The sequence below is a fragment of the Penicillium canescens genome, assembly GCF_028828765.1.
Source record: "Penicillium canescens strain IBT 15451 chromosome Unknown utg000005l_segment0_segment0, whole genome shotgun sequence".
Classification (NCBI taxonomy): domain Eukaryota; kingdom Fungi; phylum Ascomycota; class Eurotiomycetes; order Eurotiales; family Aspergillaceae; genus Penicillium; species Penicillium canescens.
In genome coordinates, this window is record NW_026703967.1 from 942930 (window position 1) to 968475 (window position 25546).

General features: G+C 49.4%; 9 protein-coding genes across 9 annotated transcripts; 5 read left to right on the top strand and 4 right to left on the bottom strand.

Annotated features, from left to right (window-relative positions):
* Positions 1-6164: 6164 nt before the first annotated feature.
* N7446_007950 (uncharacterized protein) lies at positions 6165-8125 on the bottom strand (the record flags this gene model as incomplete). Its single annotated transcript, XM_058516695.1, has 4 exons — positions 6165-6795; positions 6843-7206; positions 7268-7603; positions 7687-8125. 4 exons carry the CDS (start codon positions 8123-8125, stop codon positions 6165-6167), a joined length of 1770 nt encoding a protein of 589 aa, XP_058370341.1.
* A 1477-nt stretch (positions 8126-9602) lies between these two features.
* On the bottom strand, positions 9603-11232 carry N7446_007951 (uncharacterized protein; the record flags this gene model as incomplete). The annotated part of the gene is made up of 2 exons (XM_058516696.1): positions 9603-9754; positions 9840-11232. 2 exons carry the CDS (start codon positions 11230-11232, stop codon positions 9603-9605), a joined length of 1545 nt encoding a protein of 514 aa, XP_058370342.1.
* A 74-nt stretch (positions 11233-11306) lies between these two features.
* Positions 11307-12951, bottom strand: N7446_007952 (uncharacterized protein). The gene is made up of 4 exons (XM_058516697.1): positions 12666-12951; positions 12548-12592; positions 11868-12494; positions 11307-11805 (listed from the first exon to the last, which is right to left on the bottom strand). Exons 1-4 carry the CDS (start codon positions 12893-12895, stop codon positions 11427-11429), a joined length of 1281 nt encoding a protein of 426 aa, XP_058370343.1. The 5' UTR covers positions 12896-12951; the 3' UTR covers positions 11307-11426.
* Positions 12952-13255: 304 nt separating this feature from the next.
* Positions 13256-14831, top strand: N7446_007953 (bifunctional AAA family ATPase chaperone/translocase BCS1; the record flags this gene model as incomplete). Its single annotated transcript, XM_058516698.1, has 2 exons — positions 13256-13408; positions 13467-14831. 2 exons carry the CDS (start codon positions 13256-13258, stop codon positions 14829-14831), a joined length of 1518 nt encoding a protein of 505 aa, XP_058370344.1.
* Positions 14832-15081: 250 nt separating this feature from the next.
* N7446_007954 (putative quinol monooxygenase) lies at positions 15082-15439 on the top strand (the record flags this gene model as incomplete). Its single annotated transcript, XM_058516699.1, has 2 exons — positions 15082-15103; positions 15153-15439. 2 exons carry the CDS (start codon positions 15082-15084, stop codon positions 15437-15439), a joined length of 309 nt encoding a protein of 102 aa, XP_058370345.1.
* Positions 15440-16110: 671 nt separating this feature from the next.
* Positions 16111-18160, top strand: N7446_007955 (uncharacterized protein; the record flags this gene model as incomplete). Its single annotated transcript, XM_058516700.1, has 2 exons — positions 16111-16859; positions 16909-18160. 2 exons carry the CDS (start codon positions 16111-16113, stop codon positions 18158-18160), a joined length of 2001 nt encoding a protein of 666 aa, XP_058370346.1.
* A 1776-nt stretch (positions 18161-19936) lies between these two features.
* Positions 19937-21283, top strand: N7446_007956 (kinesin family protein; the record flags this gene model as incomplete). The annotated part of the gene is made up of 1 exon (XM_058516701.1): positions 19937-21283. The coding sequence occupies one exon, from the start codon at positions 19937-19939 to the stop codon at positions 21281-21283; it is 1347 nt and encodes a 448-aa protein (XP_058370347.1).
* Positions 21284-22459: 1176 nt separating this feature from the next.
* Positions 22460-23273, top strand: N7446_007957 (uncharacterized protein; the record flags this gene model as incomplete). Its single annotated transcript, XM_058516702.1, has 2 exons — positions 22460-22537; positions 22593-23273. 2 exons carry the CDS (start codon positions 22460-22462, stop codon positions 23271-23273), a joined length of 759 nt encoding a protein of 252 aa, XP_058370348.1.
* A 493-nt stretch (positions 23274-23766) lies between these two features.
* N7446_007958 (choline transporter-like family protein) lies at positions 23767-25469 on the bottom strand (the record flags this gene model as incomplete). The annotated part of the gene is made up of 2 exons (XM_058516703.1): positions 23767-25113; positions 25176-25469. The coding sequence occupies 2 exons, from the start codon at positions 25467-25469 to the stop codon at positions 23767-23769; spliced, it is 1641 nt and encodes a 546-aa protein (XP_058370349.1).
* Between the last annotated feature and the right edge of the window lie 77 nt (positions 25470-25546).

The following is a 25546-nucleotide window of genomic DNA, read 5'->3' on the forward strand; positions in this document are numbered from 1 at the left end:
CAAAAGATGGTTTACCTCGGATCTCAAAGTGCAACAAGTAGAAGTCAACCAGCTACGCAGGAGATGGCAAGCGAACTGCGCAGAGCTCGGACGAGAGCACGCTAGAACCATGGCTGCCTTCCGAGCCATGCAACAAAAGCGACGAGCATGGACTCGGACCATCGAAAAAGTGAAAGCAGCACACTGGAAACAGTTTCTGGACGAGGCAGGCGAGGGGAAGCTCTGGAAAGCCGCGACTTACATGAAGCCCCGGGAGACATGCGGCTGCATCCCGACACTGCAAGCGGGCTCGGAGGAGATCATCCGGAATGAGGACAAAGCGAAAGCGTTCCTCGACGCGTTCTTCCCTGCTATGAATACACCCGAGCTCGGTCCATCAGTCTCACCACACCCGGAGCTCCCGTGGCACCCGATCACGGAACTAGAGATTGAGCGGTCACCGAGAACCGCAAAAGGAACGACAGCACCAGGGGAGGACAATCTCCCGATGTTGGTTTGGAAGAACCTGTGGGTGCACCTGAAAACCGTGATCGTCCGCATCTTCACGGCATGTGTAGATTTAGGACACCACCCCAAACAATGGCGAAGTGCCAAAATCGTGGTTTTACGAAAACCTGGGAAACCGGATTACTCAGTGCCCGGGGCGTATCGGCCGATATCACTTCTGAACACACTCGGCAAGGTCCTCGAGGCAGTGATGGCCCGACGGCTGTCTTACCTCGCAGAGAAACACGGCCTGCTTCCGAATGGCCAGTTCGGCGGGCGTCCGGGCAGAACCACGGAGCAAGCCTTACTGGTGCTATCTAATGCGATCGACAAAGCATGGTACAGACACAACGTGGTGACACTGATCTCATTCTACCTCAAAGGCGCCTTCAACGGGGTGAATTGGGTAAGTCTGGATGCCTCGCTACAGGCAAGAGGGATCCCAATGGCAGTAAGGAAATGGATTGCCAGCTTCATGAGCGATCGACACGCCAACATTGGATTTGACGACTTCCGAACAGAGACAGAGCCCCTCGCGAACGCAGGCCTGGCGCAAGGATCACCACTCTCTCCTATCTTGTTCGCCTTTTTCAACGCAGACCTGGTTGACCAGCCTGTTGATCCCCACGGAGGCGCATCAGCCTTCATAGACGACTACTTCCGATGGCGAGTGGGCTACTCAGCGGAGGATAACCTAACCAAGATTCAGTCCGAGGATCTCCCCCGCATCGAGGAATGGGCGCGACGAACTGGATCCTGCTTTGCAGCAGAGAAAACCGAGCTCATCCACCTGACCAGAAGAAAGAAAGAACACTCGGTGGGAAAGGTCACCTTCAATAGAGCCGATATCAAGCCGTCGCCGACGGCCAAACTATTGGGGGTGGTGTTCGACCACGGACTCCGCTGGAAAGAACACGTCCAGCAGGCCATCAAACGCGCCACCAAGACAGCCATCGCCTTGAACGGGCTACGGCACCTGCGGTCGGAACAAATGCGACAGCTCTACCAAGCATGCGTCACACCCACCATAGACTATGCATCAACGGTCTGGCATGACCCGCTCCGGGACAAGACACATCTCCGTCACTTGAACACAGTCCAGAGAACCGTACTGATCCGAGTCCTGTCGGCATTTCGAACGGTGGCGACAGCAACGCTGGAAGTGGAAGCCCACGTACTCCCCACTCACCTCCGACTCCGACACCGAGCGCAGCGCACTATCGCGAGACTACACACTCTGCCGCGGGACCACCCAATCTGGGCCGCGCTTTCACGCGCCCAGAATCGTAGGAACAATGTGGGATCATATGCACGCTTCCCCTAGCGGAGGCAATGAAGACCATGGACGTCGACAGGCTCAACGAACTAGAAACGATCGATCCTCGCCCACTGCCACCATGGCGAGCGAACGCTTTCGCTGAAATCGAACTTGATCGCGAGAAAGGGCGGAGTCTGCAAGAGACACATCCGATGTCATCGTCTACTCGGACGCGTCCGGGCGTGAAGGTCATCTGGGTGCGGCTATTCTCACGCTCAACAGCAATGAAGAGGTTACGGAATCTCATCAGGTGCAGGTGGGCCCGGTGGACCGTTGGTCGGTCCACGCAGCAGAGCTCATTGGTATCTTCTACGCGGTGGACATGGTGTTCAAGCTGGTCCATCAGTGCACCAATCTGGAGGATGGACAACCATCAACAGCAACAATCCTATGTGACAGCAGATCAGCGCTACAAGCAATCCAGAACCCACGTAACAGATCCGGACAACGCATCGCTCACGCAATCTCACATGCGGCCTCCGAGGTCCAGGCAGCGAATGTCAAACTCCGCCTCCAGTGGGTGCCAGGGCATTGTGAGAACGCCGGAAACGATGCAGCGGATCGACTAGCGAAGGAAGCTGCGCAGCCGGGTAAAACCCATCCCTTACGACCGCTACTATCGAGAGAGAACGCGTTGGTCCGTAACAACATTTACACCCAGTGGGAGCAAGAGTGGAAGACAGGCACCAAAGGTGCCTACCTACGAAAGATAGATAGCGGCCTACCAGCGCGGTATACGAGGAAGCTCTACGGAAAGTTACCAAGGAATCGCGCCTATCTGCTGATGCAGCTACGCACGGGCCACAACTGGCTATCCACCTACGCGAAGAAGTTCGGCTTCCGCGATGACGATCTATGTGAATGCGGAACACGGGAGACAGTCGCCCACGTGTTGATGGAATGCCCGAGGCTCCGAGAGCTGAGAATAGAATTGAAAAGGAAAGTTGGAGATGCGCTGAGCGGCGTGTCGAGCCTGCTGGGAGGCTCAAACGTAGGTGAGAAAGGTAAACCAGACATCGTCTCGAGGGTGAAGACGGTTCAAGCCGTATTGGACTTTGCCGAGGCGTCACAGCGGTTTCGCAGTCGTGCGCCATGAGGGCAGCCTAACAACGGAAGCGGCAATGGGCCACGAGAGGCCGTGACGAGGCTCAAAGATTCTGTCAGGAAGTGGATCATTCTATGTGTATATACCCGGATATATAGTTGTCGTATACCGCATATCGCTTTGGCGAGGGGTCAGTGTAAATGATATCACACACACACACACACACTGTAAGATAAATACTTGGCCGGTTTCCCGAAGACGTATGCCCCCATAGACATCAGCATCGGACATCTTGCTATATTCGGCCGCTTTTTCATAAGGCTTGATTTTCGACGGCCTTGGTTTTGGCGCTTGGACTTTCTGACAGATTTAGATCGATTGGACTGGGTCGGAGAAGCGGAAGCCATATGAAGAGACGCGTCACTGTTGGAAAAGACTGAAGGAAACAGGGTGCTAAATAGTCGCAGGTATAGACGAATGGCTCTCAGGAATTCTTAAGACTACAAACAGGTACAAAACGGCCCTCTTCATGTTCATGGGTCTTCGCGTTGAAAAGGAGTGCTGCGCTCCAGAACCGTGGTCTTTAGAGTTCATGGTCAACGAATACCTGAAACGGTCCCCTGGCAGGTGATGAGTTCACAGCAGGCAACGAATTTGCGTTGAAAACCACGACCAGGGACGATCAAGGAATCCGCGGTCCAGAAACTGCGGGTATTCGAGTTCATGACCAGCAAAGCTCTGAAACGGTCACTCCAGTAGGTGATGAACGTAAAATGTGCCTAACAAATTTATTGCCACGCCCATTTTAACGCCTAGCACAAAAGGGAGGGAAGCTTGGTTCTTTCAAAGTAATTAATGGTGTCCACGGAACGCATGAAGTCGTGGTCTGTTTATAGCAGGGAATTTCTGATTTTGAGAGCCAACAGTAAACAGTGAATGTCTGCTTTAGAAAATTCCGTCAACTGCACAGAGTAGCTAGCCTGAGGTTCTGGTTTTTAGAGCCTTTTTTAATTTTCTTTATTATTTTCACAACAACAATACTGTAAGCAAGGTACTACGACAGGAAGGGGACTTGGATTGGAGGCCTCGGGAATATGGCAAGAAGGTTGGCATGCGAAGAAGACATCTAACTTGGGAAGCAGGGTGAAATAAATTCTTGCAGTAGACTCGGGGTCGTCTGGGTATTAGGAAATGCGTGATTTAGAGTGGAGACTGTTTTCTGACCAATAGTACTCGATAAACACCCTACTTCTTTCACTATGTTTAAGAAGAAAACGAATGAATGAATTCGTTTATTTATTATTCCGGCCATGCTGTACTCAGATTTCTAAGGCAACCAATTAGTAGGTCGTGAGAGCATCATCGGGTCAACTCTCAAATAACCGTCTTATCGTTCATCAACATCCTTTCTCTCTTCAAACGGTGTCTTTACATCATATCTTTGCCCGGTTAACCACCTCTTCTTCTGTTACCCGCATTTCAATTTGTCTTCCTAATATCGACTACCGATTACAGATCCCCCACATTTTACGTTGTGAGACCCTCACATTCCTAGGATCATCGACCCCATGATCCATGGCATGGTTCCCAGGCACGCTATTGATTGCTCCCAGGAGAAGGGAATCATAATTCCCAGACGTGAGACCCTCACAAACGGCACGGGTATTTCTGGGAGCCCATACACCTCCAGGAACCCAACCAGACTTCCGTTCCCAGGTAATTAGCAAATTTTAACTCCTGTGTTTGGTTTCACGGCTTGGTGGGAGTAGCAAACGTAAATACCATCGAAGTCTAGACTATTACATTCACCAAGCCCTAAAGATAACCGTTGGCACAGTATGCTTGTTGTTGACTATCGAAGTATGCTTCACCTTGAGAGTAAAGGTTAAAAAGTTGTTTAAGCATCGTTGAACACTTTCAGCTCCATGCTGTCACTCAACGCGGTCAACTCCATCGGTCCCAGCGCATTCTAGGCTGAAGAGAACGTTCATATGTGCATTTATGGACAGTCCAGTAAGTTTGAATGCCGTCGTCTAACGGAATTTCTGAGTGTGATTATTCTCAGGGATGTTGAAAATCGATGTGCACCCCACCACCGGTTTATGCACCACCTGTTTTTGCACCCCTGTTTATGCACACCCTGTTTATACGCCTCTGTTTATACGCCTCTGTTTATACGCCTCTGTTTATACGCCTCTGTTTATACGCCTCTGTTAATACACCCCCTGTTTACGCAGCCCCTGTTTATGCACCCCTTGTTATACACCCCCGTTTATACCCTTCCACGAATGTTGGGCACTAATTGAATTGGTGGTGGTTTTGTTACGAAGCCCAGGAGCATTTTGTTATGTTCTGACACTGTACGAGGCGTTCTTGTAAAGAGCTTTGTGTCATCTGGGATTTTTTGCAAGATCAATTCCTGACGATGAGGCGCTACGCAAGGGTTTACAGAGCTGGTCAAAATTCAAACTGCGTTGGTTGGAGTCTGGACGTCAAACGCAAGGGACAGATGCCATGGAGCGTGAATAAATGAGACGGTCCATTGATATTTCAAATCGATCTAGTTGAGTGTTGGGATCAGCTAATCAAAAGTCATTTGGTGGGTTTCTAAGAGAAATGGTATTGTGTCAAGTAGCCAAAAAAGGCGTTCTAAAATGCTGGATTCTAATGCTTGGCTACGCAAGGCCTTTGAAACGATGCATGATACGGTATTGAACCCAATGTGTACATTACCTTACTAACAGTTCGTTCTATCTGCTCTTACATAATTGTGTGTGTGGCGGTGCAGTATGTATCGTAAACTATGATCGTTTTGTAAGAGGATTACCGCAGAAGGAATCGCGCATGGAAGGCGTACCAAATCGCAGATTGATCTGTTGTACGCCTGAATAATACAGTAACGATTCTTTATATTGCTGTATACTCTAATCAGATGCGAAGAGTCACGGTGAATGACGTCATCCATCCGTACTGCATTAGAATAACTCCTCATCCTCCCTTTCGATTGAGCAAGCTTTGGATTTGATTAGACAAAGAATGCCATGGAAATCTGGCAAGGCTTAAAGGTATATTTGCTACTCCTTCACTACCCGCCTATCAATCTTTTCGTGATCCATGCGATCGCTCTCGATACATCGACTTTTTCGGCATTGAAGATATTAAACCCCGGCACTTATCCAAATGCCTTTTTATCTTGGCGCTATAAGACATGCCATTTTTGAGGTCAACAAAACATGTATATTAGGCAATCAGTAGTATACAGTGCCATTCCCCGTAAATCATACGCGAAAGTGTTTCTCTAAGGCCCGGAAATACCTAGAAACCTGCCTGAATTCGTTGGGCATCTGTGAAATAACGAACATGGTGAATTTTTTCTGCGTGGCGTTTGAGTGCTTTGTGTCCATTCAAAACAAGCTGACAAAATTCATCCGGACAGAGTATGGGCTCAGTTCGCTTGTATTTTCGAAGATGTTTTTCGAAATGTTCTCGTGCTTTTCGGGGCGAGGCAAAGTAGCACTGATATTCCGGTTTGAAAATGCAGAAGAGGCAGTGTCGATTGGTGAGCGATATGGGGCAATCTCGAGGTTCCGGTGATGAAGAAGGCTCCGTTTCTGCCCGATATTCTGCCCGATATGGCTCTTTTGGGAACGAGTTTTGGTCGTTGTTGGTGGCACACTCGGCTTGTTTCTCGGGTTTAGCCCTTTCAGACGGTACTTTCACAACACGTCCGAGTCCAATAAGTGCATTGACAAGATAGACTCTCTGTGCCATATCATCTTCCTCTGAAAGGTCATGCATGGAGATTTCCATTAATTCCGCCACCCGGCGACGCTCTTTCAAACGATGAACAATTTTCTCGGGTTCATACGCCTGCTTGTCAATATCCAAAAGTGACGGATCAAGCTGGCTATTTATCTCAAGGGTATCGATAGTGGCAAAGAATTCGCTGCGAGCTCCGTCGAAGATTTTTTCTTTAATTTTGCCTTTGTACACCGCAATGCAGCTTCCGTCTTGACTTTGAGTTCTCCAATCTTGCTGCCAGCAGCGTTTTTCAAAGATCCGTACATCTCTTTAGCTTCTCTGGTGAGGGTATCGCGCATTTCTTGGAGAGTAATTATTTCAGGGTGAGTTGACAAAGTAGCTTGCGTGGTGGCTGACAAATCTTCGTAATGAGAAGGAGCTCGAGGGTCGATATAGCGGCTTTGATGGCTAAGAATGTTCATTAACGCATCCTCCGAAGGTATCCCAAGAAATGCGGCTTGGACATGACACTGAACACGCTGGTTCATATATGTCTGAAAAGTACTGGCATATACATGTCCCATCACCTGCTGGAGCAGAGGAAGAGGCGCAGTTTCTGATCAAAACGCATGGCATGTCAGCTTGAACTATGATTGTTTGAAGTATGTTGTACTTACTTTCAACTGCCTCACCAGCACCACGCCGCGTCTCGTAAGGCTTCATAGCGCGAGGCTTTCCCACTGCCAAGCTCAACAGCTGGAGATAATACAAATATGTGTGGTATCTAAGGGGCTTCACATCATGGGTGCTCACGCCGCAAGAGGTTGATTCAGGCTGACGACAGATGGGCACATTGAGTTTTTCTTTGACAAACTTGAAATTCAAGGAACGACGTGGCGATTTCACACGAGTAGCATAAATGTCCTCGACTGAGCGGATGTTGCTCTCGAATGCTTCATCAAGGAAGGCCATAGCGACCACAAGCCCTACGATGTCGAAGAACGGCTGTTTCACTTCAGACATCAGAAATATTTTGCTTGAAATCCACGATCAGCTTGGTATAGAAAATACAGGGCACTTAATAGAAAAAGCTCACCTTTTTTCTTTTTATTATGGCCCTTGGTATGTCTGAGATCGACTTCCATGACGAGATGATCCCGGATACCACCAGGATTTGGTAGAAGCACCAAGCTTATCTGGCCGTAGCAAAGAGTCTTTAAATCTTCGTCTCTGAGATCCCACTCATCCATTGTGTCCTTTTCAATAGCATCAACATCATCCACACTTCCAAAGAAGTGCTCGGCGTTGGTCCGCTCGTTCTTTTCAACGTACACCAATGCCCCCGGCCGACTTGCGGTATAAGCCGAGACAAGCAACAGGAAAGCGAGCTGGATAATTTGCCGACCATCCGGATAAGGCGTAGTATCTTTCGTCCAAAGATGATGGATTACAATGTACAAATCGTCAACATTAAAAACAGGGTGTTCCCCAACAGATCTATCCAACTTGAAACGTTGAGCAAGATCATTGTTCATGTACTGTCATATGTGTGAGAGACCGAAACGAACACAAAGTAAGAAATACCCACATCATTGATATCCTGACAACTTTTCGCATGGAGGCTTCGCCCCGTTGCTTTGCGGTACAACTGGCACCACAGCCTCCAGTTCTCATGCAGACTGCTGAATTTCTGTATCCTTGAGTTATGCAACAACCACTCAAGAAAAATCATCACGTCTTCTTTCCTTGCTGCAACAAGGAACTGCAAAGGGTCTTTCTCGAGATATTCAGAATGCCTGGCTTGCGATGAGTCTAGTATCCCATCAATATAATGTATGGACAATTGCTTACTTGATCCACCTTCTCTTGAGGTACTCAATGTTGTTTTTCGTGGATACAGCATGTCGCTTTTGAACAATGCTTCTCTCCAGTTGTTGGCGACGTTGGAGATAATACTGGGGAGCGGGTACTATCTTTGGCTTAACGTATGAAGCGCGAGAGTCTGGAACAGACATGGCTTTAGGTAGCAATAAGCCTAGCAGATACCAGAGAATAGTGGCATGCTTCAGGAAACTGAATGGAAAGGAAGATGGTTGGTATGGGCGATAGTGAAAGCTTTCGGAAGAAGGCTGGATATATATAAAGCAGAAAAGACTGTTGCTGGCGAGTTGGACTGAGGAAAGGCCATGAGTTGACGGGGAAGTAGGGGGGACCATTTATATATTGGGAACCGGTCTTGTTGGCTCCGCAAGACAAATGTTTTAATCGTTTTTGTCTGGAGCGGCTACAGACGGAGTGGAGAATACTGAGCACGCACGTCATCACTGATCCTTTGCCCTGGGCATACTGAGCGAGGGGTGAGTTGATCACTGAGCAGCCCTGAGTGCTCACTGAGCACCGAGCACTGCTCAGTGATCAATAGTATATTTAAGTGCACGTGATGTTGTGATGACTAAGATTTTGGTAAAAAGGGAGCTTAAACCGGCGTCAAGTGTAGCCATTTTCGGCAGCCGATTTACCGTCAATTAGCGTTGTGCTGTAAAAATAAAACAGGATGCGACATCCCGTTTTTGTGGACATAGAATCATTTGGTTTTCTTTTTTTTCCTTTTTTGGGTTTTGTTTTGTTTCTTTCAAAAGAATAGAGCAGGATGCTGGATACCGCATTCTTGCCAGTGTGAGTAAAGCAAAATTGAATCATTTGCGTCTGAACCCATGGCTCAGTCTGCGTAGGCCCTCTCGCACACGAGAACGAGAAGGTCGAGACGCAGACTCTTGGGTTTGGCCTCCGCTGTGTGCGGATTTTTCTGTACTTGTCAACACAGGCAGTCCAGTTGTGTCAATGGTGAGCAAGCCTGGTGGACTCGACTGTGGAACCCGGGTGGTTTGTCTGCGGGACTTTTGCTCAGGAACGAATGCATTGCGCCGCTCTTGACGGGAGCGCCGAACGGGGCCAAGGATACTTGCATGCATCTCAGGTGTCCATTCTGCCTGGGCTAAGGAAGCTTCTTCATCATGGCCCAGAAGTACTTCCATAGAATGGAGTGAGGGCGACTGATTGGAATTGAGTGACGTTCTGCTTGGTGAAAATGGTGGCAGCAATTGACGTTGTGGAGTAGCAATTGGAGAACTTCTGACCGCGCATTGAGAGGAGGATGGGCTCAACTGATAAGGAGGGGGGATGGCAATCCTTGAACAATATTGTCAGTTGGCGAATGGTTCATTGGGAATAAGTAACCGTTTGATTCACCCTCAGAGCATGGGATTGAACGCCAAGAAGGTGTCCGAGGGATGTCACGCATGCTACCCGTTGGTGAATGGGGCCGAATATGACAAGGAGGAGTTATACGAGTGACAGTAGTCACGGCAGTGGATGGAGATCCTCCAAGGGCACCTTGAGAAGCACGTCGCTGCGTACACATACGTCGTTCCTCTAACTCATCATCGTTGAGATCGCTCAGACTCTGACCGTAACGAGGGTAGAATCGAGGCTCATATGGCGTGAGAATCGGGCGGCGAGGAGGGGTCACTGGGGTCTGATCAACGGGAGCTGGAATGACTGAAGCTTCAGCAGCTGGACCTGGAACAATAGGAAGACCCTTGGGGAGCAGACCATCGTATTTCCACTTTTCAATCAAATCAGCCTGCAGAGCTGGATGAACCCATTTATTTATCAAGTCAATCCCCCGAGACGGATTAGCCATGGACAAGTCTGTCTTGGTCGGTGTCTGAGATGATTCGATAGTTTGAGGTGGCTCAGGCTTATGGAAACCGAAATCAAACTGAGTGATATCGACACATGGAGTAGGTGTCCCTGGGCGCAGTGTTGGTGCATCGAACTGACCATTTCGGTCCCATACCGTGTAGCCCTGGCCGATAGGAACATTGCGGTGCAGCCAGAGTCCGTTTGATTCGGTCGGCGGGTTATCTGAAATGTTCTGTGAGGATTGGGCGAAGTAAGCCGGACGGCCAAGAGGCGCTGATGCGAGCCATGTTAATGGTGAAGTAGGTTGAAGGTTGTAAGGGTTCATTGGCGACGTAGGGCTAAGACTTTTATCTCGGGTCGCAATCGGACTATGGAAAGGGCTCTCCTCATGGTCAGCCGAGTTGGTTGTGTGGCCATGCTTGAGCAAAGGACGAGAAGGGCTTCTCTCAGCAGGTTTGACGCCAGGGTATCGAGATGAGAAGTTTCTCTGGGATGGATCTCTCGGTTGGGGATATGATAAGATGTCAGACATCCCAATTAGAGGAACTTGCGTTTGCAAGCGAAGAATGCGTTCTTCCTGCATCTTTCTCATGTGCAACTGCAAATGTGGGGGAAGCGCTGATAGTGCTCTTTCGTTCAAAGGATAAATCACTTCCTCTTCTCCGGAAAGGGTAGAGGACAAAGATGTGGTGGAAGGTGTGGCCAGATACCGACGGCGACGTTCTGGGGAATCTCTGTTCTCCAGATTACTGCCTTGAGGAGTGAGTTCAGAAGGGACTTGGCTTTGGAATTGGTAAGATCTCCGATCTCTGACATCGATTTCGGCTGCACCTCTCGCTTGCTCATTCGCCAAATCAACCATGAGAGGTACGAGAGAGGGATCTGGTTCAGTAGAATCAGGAAGAGACAATTGTGCACAAAGGCGAGGAGGTACCATGATAAACAGAATCACAGGAAGATAAGAAAGGATGAGGACGCGAATGAAGAGTAGAAGACGCGTACAGGAATAACAGCAGTACGCGCTAGATGAGAACAAGTATTTGATTCATATTGTACATGGGGGTAGTTACAAGTTCGTTCCTGCCATATGGGCAGGTTTCCTCGCCTCAGGGCTCTTGGGCCTTGGATTTATTAATATTCCCGACTCTCTCCAATCTCACACACATCGAAGACGCCGGTCTCGGGAATATTGTGACGCTTAAGTGCGTCCTTCAACTTCCTCGGGGGCTCAAGGACATCTTCTTCGGTAAGAACCCACGTTCCCCAATGCATAGCCAAGGCATTCTTGCATTTGGTATCCTTGAACATTCGCACGGCATCATGAGGATCAGCATGCGCAGCGCTAAAGATATGGCGAGGAGCGTAGGCTCCGATGGGAATGAGACCTAGATCAAATGGACCTCGGAATTCACCAACCTGCTTGAAAGCAGGGCAGATAGGAAAATTATACTTGGGGTCCCAATCATCTTCTCCCTTAGGTATTTCGTCCACCGCGCGGTAACCGGAATCTCTATACAAAGGGTTAGACAGTAGCCACGTGACAGTCACTGCCCTATTTGGATTTTGACTTACCCAGCGAAATACACCTTACTACCACCGGACTCAATAGCCCATGATGCCCACAGAGTCTTGCATTTGTCGAATGGGCCACGAGCCGTGATGTGTTGGCAAGGCATGCAACTGATACGCGCTTTGATATCAGCCGCCATTGAAGCCTTTCCTAACGGCTCAACCTCCGTCGCCTTTTCCTCCGCTGGAGACATTGCAATATCTCGCTCATCCCACCAATCCAACTCTGTTACATTGTAGATTTTGGAGTCATGGAACCACGATTTGTTTCCGAGGGGCGCGAAGAAATGGCAATTGGGATGTTGCTTGGCGATTTTACTGACGGTAGGGTAGGACAGATGATCATAATGGTTGTGGGAGATGACGACAGCATCAATGACAGGGATATCCTCGATCTTGCATGGGGGCTCGGTATAGCGCTTCGGGCCGAAGGAATATGGCCCACAGCGACCGTCAAATACAGGATCAAACAGAACACGGAGCCCGCTTGGGAACTCAACGTAGTAGCATGCATGTCCAAGCCAGGTTGCCCGAAGCTTGGGTGTCTCTCGACTAGGAAGGAATTCGGGCTTGCGGGTAGCTGGAGGTGTCATGTCGGGCGCATTCGCTTCGCCTTTCAATCGTCGAGAGCTAGAGCTTTAAATTAGATCTAATTTGATTGGAGCTATTGTTATTTTCCTCACAGTAGCATTCCCATGATATCCTTGGGGCTGTGATCGCGATAGGACCTGCCGTCCAAAGTTTCTGGTTAGTGCTCTGGTGCGAACTGCAGGAGACTGACTGCAGGAGGCTTATACATACTCCCATGGGTTTCTGAACCCAGACTTCGTATGATGAGTCTTCTCCAATACGTCTTCAGGCCCAGGTCGCGCCGGGGAGCTGGAAACGGTCAGTGCATACAGCACTGTCGCAGCAGTTGGGGTAGTCATCTTGCGTAATGTCGAGTGAGGAGCGCGTTGGTATGGAGCGCGCCGACTGAATGGCGAATGCTGGAAAAGAAATCGCATGGGCTGCAACCTCATTTTAAACATCCACCTGGCCCAAAGAACAAGAAGGCATCAGCTTACGCAGGGAGAGAAGAAGGGGGAGTCCAAGCAAAAAAAAGCCGCTTCTATCCCCGATAACTCCGACTCGGGGTATTTGGGCCCCGACGGGCCCATGTGAATACCGGACCGATCATCGACATGGGATACGAGGGCGCCACCCAAGATAAATCATGGAGATAATCTGGAATACGAGAAGCCTTGTGCGGAGTACAATCTTTGTACACTCCAAGTGCTGCAAGTGCTGTCATGTGTTCACGACATGTCGGGCGGTCGGCCCGTTGTAACTCCGATAGTCCTCCTTATCGATAATTCCTGCCACTTGCGACTTTCGCACCAACTACTGGCATGGAGCCAAATGGAGTTTCCAGTCCTGCGCCTGCGCCTGCGCCTTCTGCAGGCGACTTGATTCTCCAGCAGAGAACCGAGGCGCTGCAGTCCGCGCAGAAAGGCGATGGGAGCCTGTTGTCACAGCTGACGAGCAATCCCTTGTTCACCGCGGTAGGTGATAAATTGCTCGCTGATTGAAGTTGACTTACTGACATACGGTCGCTGTTAGGGTTTCGGACTCGCTGGCTTAGGAGCTGGACTGACCTTCGCGCAAAAAGGTGTCCGACATGGCGCCGCACTTCTCCGCCGCCGGATGCTGGTGGACGTCGAGATCAGCATCAAGGATGATTCCTACCCATGGTTTTTACATTGGATGACCCTCTATCAGCAGTCACAGCTCAATGCAGGCAAGGCTGCAGCGAATAGCACCGGTTACATGGACCGCTTCCTACAAAAAATCACCCCCGGCATGCGCCACCTCTCCATACAAACGCAAAAAGTCGAGCACTCCAACGGAGCTATCCACACACATTTCTCACTAGTTCCGGGGCCGGGGAAACATGTTCTTCGATACAAAAACGCATTTGTGTTTGTCAATCGTATGCGCGAGTCGAAGTCGCGTGATATTCAAACCGGAAAGCCCTGGGAAACAATCACCCTTACCACCCTCTACTCTCAACGCCACATCTTCGAGGACCTCTTCACCGAAGCCCACGCATACGCCGCCAAGTCACATGAAGGCAAGACCACCATTTATAACAGCTGGGGAACGGAGTGGCGGCCATTTGGAAACCCTCGTCGGAAGCGTCCTCTGGAATCTGTTGTCCTCCAAGAAGGAGTCAAGGAACGGATCGTGGAGGACGTAGAAGACTTCATCTCGAGTTCATCGTGGTATCACGATCGTGGTATTCCATACCGACGAGGATATCTTCTATATGGTCCCCCGGGTACGGGCAAGAGTTCATTTATCCAGGCACTGGCGGGCGAGTTGGACTACGACATTGCCATTCTGAACTTGAGTGAGCGCGGTTTGACTGACGACCGGTTGAACCACCTCCTCACTATTGTTCCGAACCGGACCCTTGTTCTTTTGGAAGATGTGGATGCCGCATTCTCGAACAGACGCACGCAGAGCGATGCAGATGGCTACCGCGGAGCCAATGTCACTTTCTCAGGATTGCTTAATGCACTGGACGGTGTCGCGAGTGCAGAGGAGCGCATCATTTTCCTCACTACCAACCACGTTGAACGATTAGATGAAGCTTTGGTCCGTCCCGGCCGTGTCGATATGACTGTTCGCTTGGGCGAGGTGACTCGCTACCAGGTTGGCTGCCTCTGGAATCGATTCTACGAGGAGCTCGATACCGATGGGGCTTACCGCAAGATGTTCCTGGACCGGCTCCAGGAACTTGGTCTGATTGAAGATGAGGCTGGTCACAAGGCCGACCGGTCCTTGAATACCAGTGCTGCTGCCCTCCAAGGCTTGTTCTTGTACAACAAGGGCAACATGGAGGGTGCGATCGCCATGGCGGAGGGACTCACCTACACCGTTCATACTGAGGCAGTGGGCCACGACCAAGGAAAAAGCGACTAAATGTACACTATCATGTAAATAAGATCAAATGTATAGATATCCAGTGCACCCAAGCATTAACTGGGATTCAAACTCCCGCAAATCAAAACGTCGGGATCACCTGGGGTAAATCTCGGGGATTTTCCATGATCGGCCCACCATGATTTCTCTCATTTTCTCTCACCGACTGACTAAATACGAGTCGCAGCTATTTAACGTCAGAGCCCTGTGCCCCTCAATTCCCATTCACCCCACATCAACATACTGCATCATGGTTTACACTATTGTCGTCCGTACGTGCCATCCGTATACTTCCAACATCTTCACTGCTAACCATCTTAGACCTCCGCGCTAAGGCCGATGAGGAGTCCATCTCCAAGCTCAAGGCCAAGCTTGTCGAGGCCTCCAACGTTTACTCTAACGACAAGGAGACCATTTCGTGGTTCGTCATGCAGTCCGTCTTCGACAAGCAGGACTTCACCATTGTCGAGCGTTACGAGAAGGAGTCTTCCCAGGAGTACCACCTCAACAACCCTTACTGGAAGACCTTCGACCCCTACGTTATTCCTCTGCTCGAGAAGGATATGGATATGCACCGCTTGGAAGAGTTGGAGGGCTCTACCATGTAACTCAATTTTGTGACAATGGAGAGAACATAAATAAAAATCGCATTTCACATACTACTCGGATACCAGGGTTCCTTTTTGCGACTCCAAAGATTGTTCATGAAAAAATGAACATGAAGAATTGAAGATGGACACCGGCTATTGGATCGTGGTTGGCCGATCGTCATATTGGTTGCGCCAATAAGTATGTTTTTCATAGTCGCAACCTTGGTTCTTAAGCGCCTCTACAGAGTCTATCCAAGATGCGAAGTTGGACGTCATATCTCACTTTTGTATACTCCAAATTCACTAGATTCGACATGCAGGGTTTAGTGAGCTTACTCCCCGACTTCTTCACAGCGAAAATAACCAGCCAATCTGATGGCAGGCTTGCGGTAATTATAGATTCTCCAAGGCCCGAACACCAATCAACTGTCAGGGTCGAAGCGCCGCTACTGCAGAACGAGGTGCCTATCCCAGGCCCACGGCCAATCACACCCATAATGAGTTAAGCGCCCACTGTACAAGCAGGGTGGTCACATAGCTCAGCAAGCCATGTTCTCTGTTTGGTTTGTCGAGATGAGCACTTTTCGGTGAAGATGGGGCTATATCTCACTCGTATTCCCTGCATTCGCGCTCTGTACTTCCTTTCCATGGTGTCATACCTCTGCATTTGATCCTTCTTAACCGGCACAATGAGTGCTAAAACGAACCAATTTCAACTATTCCCGCCTCCTACGGCTGAGGCCAAGAGGTCTAATAATCCGTTTCGAAAGCCCGGGAAGAAACCAGCTCTCAAGGCTGAGCCAGGCTCTCCAATCCCTCTTGAAGAGATCAAAGACCCAGCGAAAACCGAGTCTCTACTGCTTCAGATAATCGAAGATACTCAAACAATTCCACCTCCACCACCTGGAAATCCCGAAAGATCCAGATCACCGCCTTCATTGACGAAGGCCGCCCATGATTCAATGTCCCCTCAGTCCATGCACAGTCAGAACCATCAAGCTAAGAAATCAAATCAACAAGCTGTGGCCTCACACAATAGCCATAGCAGTAGCAGTAGTAGCTATACTGCGGCATCCACTGTCTCTCCACAATCATCGAAGTCTTCAGCTTCACCTATTCCTATGAGATCAATGTTCCCTCAATTTGATCCGAGTTTGCCTGTCAACCAGCAGTCGTATCAACAGCAGACGCCGAATAATCCACAGCTCACCAAGTCCACTCGCAAACCTCCCAAGCTTACGCTCACCACAAGTAACCATATTGACCATGTTCTTGCGCCAAAAACTGTGCCGGCGAGTGTCCTTAATTTCCCGACTGGTTCTTGGGAGCCAGAAGAAGTTAAATACTCCTCCAATGAGGAACTGATGCTGCTGTGGGAAACTGCCAATGGGCAAAGGCCTGAGAATCTTGTCGGCACGTTGAATCTGCGGATGACAAAGTAAATTCTCTCATTCTATATTGTCGCAGAGGTGCTAACTTCTCTCAAGGACCGGGCCTGCTACGTTCACACTCGGCAATTCCCAAAAGCCATTCTATACACTGCAGACATATTCCACCGACGAACTTTCCCTCAGTAGAGGTGACCCATCAAGACCAAACAATGACGTCCCTATCATGATGATGAGCTTGGAAGATCGCATCCGCCGCGAACACCCCAACGACGGCCTCGTCACACTGTTGTTCTCGAGACTAGCTGCCATGCTAGCTATTGACCAAGCAGAAGAGATCAGCAAACAACATCATCTAACTCCTGCTGAGGCATCCGAAATTGAAACCGATGCTTTAAAACGAGCCGCAGCGCAAGAATCCTGCCGACTCTCCTGGAACCGCCATCAACGTCTCTACGAATTGAGACACCCCTCCCTATCAAGACGTCAACCACCCGCTCTGGTCGGCGCAGCTGGTATCCCACTGTCCCCAGTGCGCTCCCAGTCCTCGGGAATGGTCCACATAACAGTCTCAGCACCATCGAGCGATAGCTCACTTCACCAGCCACCGACAATCATAGTGACGGGACCGGTATCATCTACAGCAATGGAAGCAGCACAGCAAGCTGCAAACCCTAGAACATCCACGCTCCCAGTAACAGATCTCGACGAACCTCTCGCATCATTGGACTTCGGCACCAAAACACTTTCTATCTGCCCGGCAGCCGTGCTAGCAACTATCCCATCCCTCTACGCAATCGACTCCCTCGTCGCAGCCATTTTCGCAGTCGCTGTCTCAGACGAAGCCACGAACCCCATCCTGGCAGATATGGTCCTCGGCTCGCCTCAACCACCACGACCGACTACATCCCACACTGCCACGGCCCATTCCATGCCTGTCTTCCAAGGTAAACTGGTTACAACAATTGCAGAGCGCGAGGACGCAGCTGAGAGTATGTTCCTCGCATCGCAGATCAAATCTGCACAGAAAAAGTCCAAAGATTCTTCCGACAGGAAAGGGTCCTTCGCATTTTGGAATAAATCTTCTCCTAAGGCGAAACCGCAGGACGGCGGTCATGGCAAGAAGAATCAGAATCAGCAGATTGTTGTTGAGGATTTCGATCTTGAGAAGTATGGTCGATATGGAGGTGGGACGCGCGAGGGGAAGAAATTGCCTGGGATTACGCGTGGTATACTTCGAATCTTGTTCTTTGGTCTTGATCTTATTGTTAAGGGGTTGACGCTTATTGTTAAGATATTGGCCTGGTTGTTGGTTAATGCGACGCGGTGCGTTACTAGTGAGAAGTTTTGAGCTGGGCTTGGACTAATATTTTTGTTTGTTCTTCTTGTCGTTTTCGCCTTACAGGTTGGTTTCTTTGGTATGTTGGTAGCGATGAGATGTTTCAAGACGATGGTTATACCCAATTTGATATTATTCTTTTTACGATAACATTCTTGAATGAAATGTGCGGTCATGTTATGCATCCTAAGCCTTGATCATAGGTTCTCATACTGGCAATTTGGGCAACACTTCCACCCACAACTAACGCAGGTGTCGCTGACTGCCGCATTGTGAGGACCAAAATTGCAGTTGCAACAATACCACAAAGTCGGGCCTCCCGAATCTAGAGCTCTTGAGATCAAGGACGCCTTGGGGCATGGTGAAAGCCTATCATTGCCACTGTCAACATACTCGTGTTATATTTTCACGTAATAGTTCTGGGACATTGTTAACACCTACCGGGGGCCAAGTTTTCAGCTACTACCTGAGCCTCGGACGTATTTTCCAAGGCTCCCACGTAGTCAAATCGCTTGATATCATCCATCGCTTCCGAGCACTGAGGAATGGGAACTCCAGTGCCATCCATGAATAGTTTAACCGTTTGCTAGAGACTTCAGGACTGGTGGCTGTTGGAGTCTCTTTCTGGGTGGGAATGGGATATCCGCGATTATTTTGGCCGAAGGAATCTTCTGTCTTTCTAATGGCGGTATCAAATTGGGTTGACTTCGTTGAATCACGCGCTTGAAATTTCTGGCCAGTCAATCCCTGCCACGTGCGGTTAGGTGCAGACCAAAACGCACTGCGGTGCCCTCCTATACAACTCACGTCAGCTACCACCATTGGAAGTACCATGCTCCCATCATGAATGGTTTTTACGTAGAGGGAGTAGTGCTAAGTGCAATCCCCTTCATAATCTCGGCCATCGAGAAGTACAAAGCGACCAGTCGGAAACCGAAATACTACTGACAGAAGATAACGCCATGGCTTGACTTGCTTTTGCCCAGTGAGATAATGTATCTGGCTCCAGAGGGTCCTCGAAGGCCCACTGGCTTGCTTCAGCCTTTGATCAGGCAAAGGTTTATGGCAAATTCCACTAAAAACCAACATAATAATGTCCGGCGGATAATGTTAGAGCTGGGTATACTCCACTCGAATTATGGCAAGAACGAACATTGGTCTCTTTTGCTGCCGAGATTCCAATGTCACTCTCCTATACTTTTGGATCTCGGTATGACGCTGCATGTAAATGGGTGGACAGAAGTATAGATCACATCATGCACTTTACTACGATATGATGAAGAGGTGCGTGGAATGTAAATTTGCTATTAGCCCTAGGACCTCTGCAGATTTTGACTGCAATGATGTGGTCTTTCACATGTCCGCATCTGAATATGTTTTGCAGCCTCTATGGGAAGAGTGCCGATGGATCTGAGAACTTTTAACGCGGGGTTCAATTCCACAACTCTAGGATGATTGCAATATCGGTCTGTCTAAATTCTACAATTAACGGAACGGCCGTACAGTCGCGCCTGAAATTGCCGCCCCTATCCTGTGCAGATAGAGCTGCTTTTAAACCTTAGGTCAATTCGAACCCCTGTTCCAATATCCTGTGATATGGTGATAAACGCACCCAGAGACCTCCAATAGAGGGCGACGCGATAGCACTACGGACCCTGGAGGATAGTGGACTTGTTGACAGATCCTTGGCAAAGTGGATGCTACCGCGTCGCAATACGAGGCGCTCTCTTCTCGTAAGACTCAAAGTCGCAGACCTTACTAGCCTTCCACAAAAGCACCATTTCCGTTATGCATAGTTTCCGGGTATTTACGAGATGGAGAGGCATTACGCCGGCCGAGTCATCTCAAGGGGAGATCAAGCGAGAGCACACCCAGCAGGAATCGGCACTTACATCAGTCTCAATTGAAGTGCCATCACGCGGGAAGCTTCCAACTCAAAAGCAAGTCTGGACCAGCGGCTCATCTATGACGGGCATATTCGAAATGAACAATTCCAACAAAACAGTCTTTGACGCAGTCGTGGCACCAATCCTCCCGCAAGTCCTACAAGGGAAGTCTTGCAATGTCTTTGCGTACGGCCATTCCGGAAGTGGCAAGACTCATACCATCGTTGGATACGAATATGAAGCAACAAGTGATCTTGGGCTCTGTCTAGCCACAGCTCGTCAACTTGTCGAGGCCCTCAATCGCCTGAACGAACAGAATGTATGCGATCCACTAGGCGTTGGGGTCCGTATATATGAACTGCGAAGAAACAATGCATACGATCTTTTGAATAATCGGGGTGAATGCTTCGTCCGAGAAGGCTCTGATGGCCAAGTCTATATCCGGGGCAAGACGGAGATGCTCGAGAACGGAAAAGTGCGAGTGAAACCTATTGTGACCAAAGCATGCTGGAGTTTTGAAGATCTTTCTAGAGAACTCCAAGAAGGGCTCAAACTTCGCGCTACGGGAATGTCGTCTGTGCATGATCAAAGCTCCAGAACTCATGCAGTCATCGAGCTTGAGATTGTTACCAAGACGTTGCTTGAGGCGCGTGACGCTGTGATTGAGCGAGAGTCTGAGCTGGTTCCTGTGGGCAAACATGCGACTGATGTTTATATTGAGGAGCAGAGCAAGGCTATCATACGAAACCCCGACGGTGGATATGCTACAAATCCCGACTATCAACTGGACCAAGTGCGAATCGATACTGCAGAAGCTAGGAAAGCAGAGTTTGAAGCATTGGTCGATTTGGCAAAAGAAAATGAGTCTCAAGTCTTTGGTACTACAGCTCGCAAGCATGCATGTCTAGGAGGAAAGCTCGTTTTCGTGGACCTGGCTGGATCCGAGTACTACAATGACAAGAGCGGACTGAAAATGAATCAGAGCGCACATGAGAAGCAGATAGGAAGGCACATCAACACGGATCTGCTAGCTCTCAAGGAAGTCATACGAGCCCGGGCTCAAGGCTCAGCCCGAATTCCTTTCCGATCATCGCCTCTTACCATGGTGCTGCGCCCACATTTTCAAACATCTGAGGATTCTCACTCTGCTATGATTTTGACGGTCTCGCCTTCGTCTAGTGATTTTGCAGCGACTATGAATACACTCAAATATGGAAATCTGGTCGGAGCCGCGGGAAATGCTAAATAGACATGGGCATCTTTCATCATGTCACTGTCCAAATACCACCGAAAAATCCCAAATCCTCATAAGAGCTTGCTTCCTATTTACATACGACTAGTAATCCCAGTTTGTGACAATAGCCTGATCTATACAGAGGGTACGCGGAAGAGTAATGCAAGACGAGATATAACTGTTCAAAGGTGACAGACTGCTCTTTGTTAGTCATGACAGGCTTTCAAATGCCAAATACCTAGGATGTAGAGCCATAGTCAAGCTATGGGTATTTGGTACGAATGCCTGCAAAATCTGAATTGGTTTGATCAAGATCATGCACATACCATGGCGTCGAAAATTGACCGACCACAGTCGGGTTCCCAATTGAGGGTTCTAGGATGAACATCCTCCTTAAGTGCCTGTTGATCATTCCCCGCTGTACCGTCACAGGTGCAACATCGCCACACCACAAAGATGCATTGACATTTCATGTGGCATTTTTACAGTGTCACGAATTCAATTCCCAGAATAAAAATAGATAGATTCGAGTTGAATGCCTCGAAGTCACCGGTTCTACTAGATATCATCACGTGCGGGTCGATGCACGAGTATGGAACAGCCCTAATCCACGCCCATAATGAGGACAAACTATGCCTTCTCCTTCAATCCAAAAGAGAAAGGCATACCTTGGTCCTACAATAGAGCAGTGACGATCAAAATAAAACTCAATGGAACAGGCCCTTCGTCTCTTGAGTTCAACATTCCTCGGAGTTCAAGGGCTCTAGGGATGAGAAGGGAAGCGCCACAGGGACATGGCAACTGGCACATTCCTGTGTCATTCCAAGACAACAACAAGGGTGCTTGTATACGTATCAACCTGTGAGAATCAGTCCAAAATGCCACGTAAAGCTTATCCTCTCAGAATAGACACCGTACCTATATCAGGTATAATCCACCACGAGAATGCCTGAACGTCATCACCTTCATTCGCGCCCACCATTAAGGGATCAAGGGGTGCCATTCACAACCAATTGTTTACCCTTTCTTTTAGTGTCATAGAATCTACATTGTATTTAAATTATCGACCATTTCTCGAGCCCGGCCCGTCCGTTCTATTCTCTTCTTACCTACCTTCATTGTCCGATACTAGACTATACTGCTAGTAACCCCCTTCCCCAAAACCCCGTAATATCAATAACCACATCCGCAATGCGTCACTTCATCGCCGCTTCAGTCATCATCGGCGCCGCAGTCGCCCAGACCGCAAAGGACATCATTGCGTGTGCCGTAAGTACACCCCAAAAAAACCGAACTATACCGCAAACCCTAACCCCAAAGCCAGGAAGCCGCCATCAGCAACGGCGACACATACTCATTCTCAAACTGCGACGGCAAGTCTGCCCAAGACTGCTTCTGCAGCAACAGCGACGCCATCTCAAGCCTGAGCCCCTCCACCGCAAGCGCCTGCTCAGGCATCGACATAAACACCCTAATTGACAGTCTCTGCCCCTCAAACTCAACCTCAACTTCAACTGCAGCCTCACGCGAGACCCACACCACCCCCTTCCGCCACGCCAGCAAGCCAATGGAGCGCGTGCAGGCCCCGAATGCACACATGAACATGAACATGGAGCGCGCCTACGCACCCGCCGAGCCCGCCGTCCCACGCGTCGTCTACGTGACCGAGACGCGCACCGACTGCAGCTGCAAGACCACGCCCGCTTCCATGGCTCATGTCTCGCAGATCCCAGTCAATGTGCCGGCTAGCTCTAGCATGTCTGGTATGATCGCTGCGTCGTCAGCTGCTCCCTCTGCTTCTTACTCGCATGGTATGATGGTTAATGCTGCTTCTTCGTCTGTTGTCTTTGGATCGCAGGCTTCGGCTGCTACGCCTTCGCCATCTGGTGTTGATGCCAACCGTTTCAGCTCTTTCCAGGGGGCTGGTGCTAAGAGTGTTTCCGTGCATGGTGGTGTTGCTGCTCTTGGTGTTGCTGCTGTTATGGCTCTTATGGCTGCCTTGTAAGGTGGTTGTTGATGTTTAGGGCGTTAAAAGGGTTTCGTTCGGAATGTGGTTCTTGTTTTCTTTTTGGTGTTAATGCGTCTTATGGGAGTTTATATTGGAGCCTTTTGGTGATATTCAGATTAGTTTGCTTTCAGATTGAGTGGTAATGATAAATGAAACATGTCTGGTTAACTGTTGCAATGTTGGGAAGCTGAGTACTGAGTACCTTTGGTGTATACCTAGTCTAGTTTACACCATGCAACACATCTCTCCTCCCTTTGGTCCATTTTCTGGTGCTGAGAGACAATGTGGGATGTGCTATCCCAGTACTTGAACTACCTGTCCAGAGATCCAAGATGCTTCACTGTATGTCGTGTTCCATTGTCCATTAATTAAGCTGTACTTCCATTCAATGCTCGTGAGTCATGATATGACTATAGCCAGTGACCCTTGAAAGTAAAAACATGCATACTACTACCCTGTCAATCCATACACCGAGGCAATGATCTACCACTCATGCGTGGACCGCCTGCTGGACCCGAGGATAAAGCTCAACGAGCTTGTAGTAGATCTCCGGGTGGTCATTAATCATAACCTGTGGATCCCAGCCCATAGCCACAAAGATAGTCTCGACACCACTACCAATAGGCGTCATGAAGACCTGACAGATCTGCAAACCAATCAAGAAAGCAAAAGCCATGATGACAGCAGTGAAGTTGCCATCATTGTTGTACGCGGGTTTGGTGAACTGCAGATAAAGATAAGCCAGCAGAGCGCAGACATAAGCGACGAAGGTCGAGCCCATGGTCAACACCGGGCCCATTAGGCAATCCTGCACAAGGGCGTCAATGCCCCGATCGCGCATCATGGTCCAGGTATCCTTCGCAGCGGGGATATACGCCTTGCCGTACAATGCGATGTGGCAGAAGGCGTAGCGATTGAACAGCGTCACAAGCCAGTCAAGTAGCGAGATGAAGCATCCCAATACCCACATAGCGATGCTGCCAATTAGGTTGCCCTGCGCGGCTTCGTGTCGCTGAGCAATCGAACATGCCTGGCGCAGCATCTGGATGAATGCAATGATCAGACTGCCCAAACTGATACTGCCAAAGGAGTAAGTCGTCGCACGTCGGAACGCGCCACGGGTCGAGCCCTTGGGCATACCGCCGGCAGACTTGCTCCAGAAGTACCATGATCCATACACACCAGCGATAGTCGTGTGCACGGTATTCTTGATCCACTCGCTAAACCAGTACATGGCAAAAGTCACATACACAACCAAACCAATGACCTTAGCTCTGCTGCACCCGCCATTTGCACATGAAGGATTGGTACCAGAGGAATCAGGCTCATATGCGACATAGATCGAGACAAGAGTCACAGAGAACCAGGCCGAGAATGCGACAGTGACAATTCCACCCAGCGCACTCACGAGGAAAATGTGACCGTATCCACGTGCCACGTCCATGGCGGTTTGCAACATGAATGCGGTAAAGGGGATGCGCGGGATCCAGCTGATGAAACAGATGATCGCGAAGACGCCGAATAGCAGAAAGACGATTCCGCCTCCATACTGCTTACGCGCGATATAGTAAATACCTGTCGCGAGTGCGAAAACGATGTTGAGAATGCCAGTCGCCCAGATGAAGGTTTTGGTGAAGTATCTCGCGCCCATAAAGTACAGCCAGGATAAGACAAGGGCAACAACGAGGACAAAAATGAAGAGGACGAGTGTATTGGTGTTAAGCGAGAAATCATTGGTCGCGTCGTAAATGCCTCCTCCGCTGAAGCCTTTGTTAGTTGCATACTTGTGGATGGTGAGTCCGGATACGGCGGCGTATCCCAGGAAGACTGCGATCAGCTGTAGAGGTATTAGTTCTGCGGTGATATGAGCTTGCAGCGCTGCGATTGCGACAATCATACCAAGATACCAGCCCACAGATCGTTCCATTTGGGCTTCTCGACCTTGAATGCCTCATCAAAACTGTATCCAGACTCTGGCATATTCTGCTGGTACGGCGGGGGAGGTTTGGGCTCAGCTGCAGGCTGCTGATATCCCGCAGGCTGCTGATATCCCGCAGGCTGCTGGTACTCAGGCTGCTGATACTGAGGCTGCTGGTATTTCCCATTGTTCTGTCCGTTGTAGTTGTATCCGGGTTGAGGCTGGCCCTGACCGAAGCCTTCGCCGGTGTAATAACTAGCAGCCTGTCCACTCATATCTGCATGCTGTAGATAAATACCAAGGGAGAAAACTATGAAAATACTGCGCAGAAGAGAAAACAAAAATTAGGGGA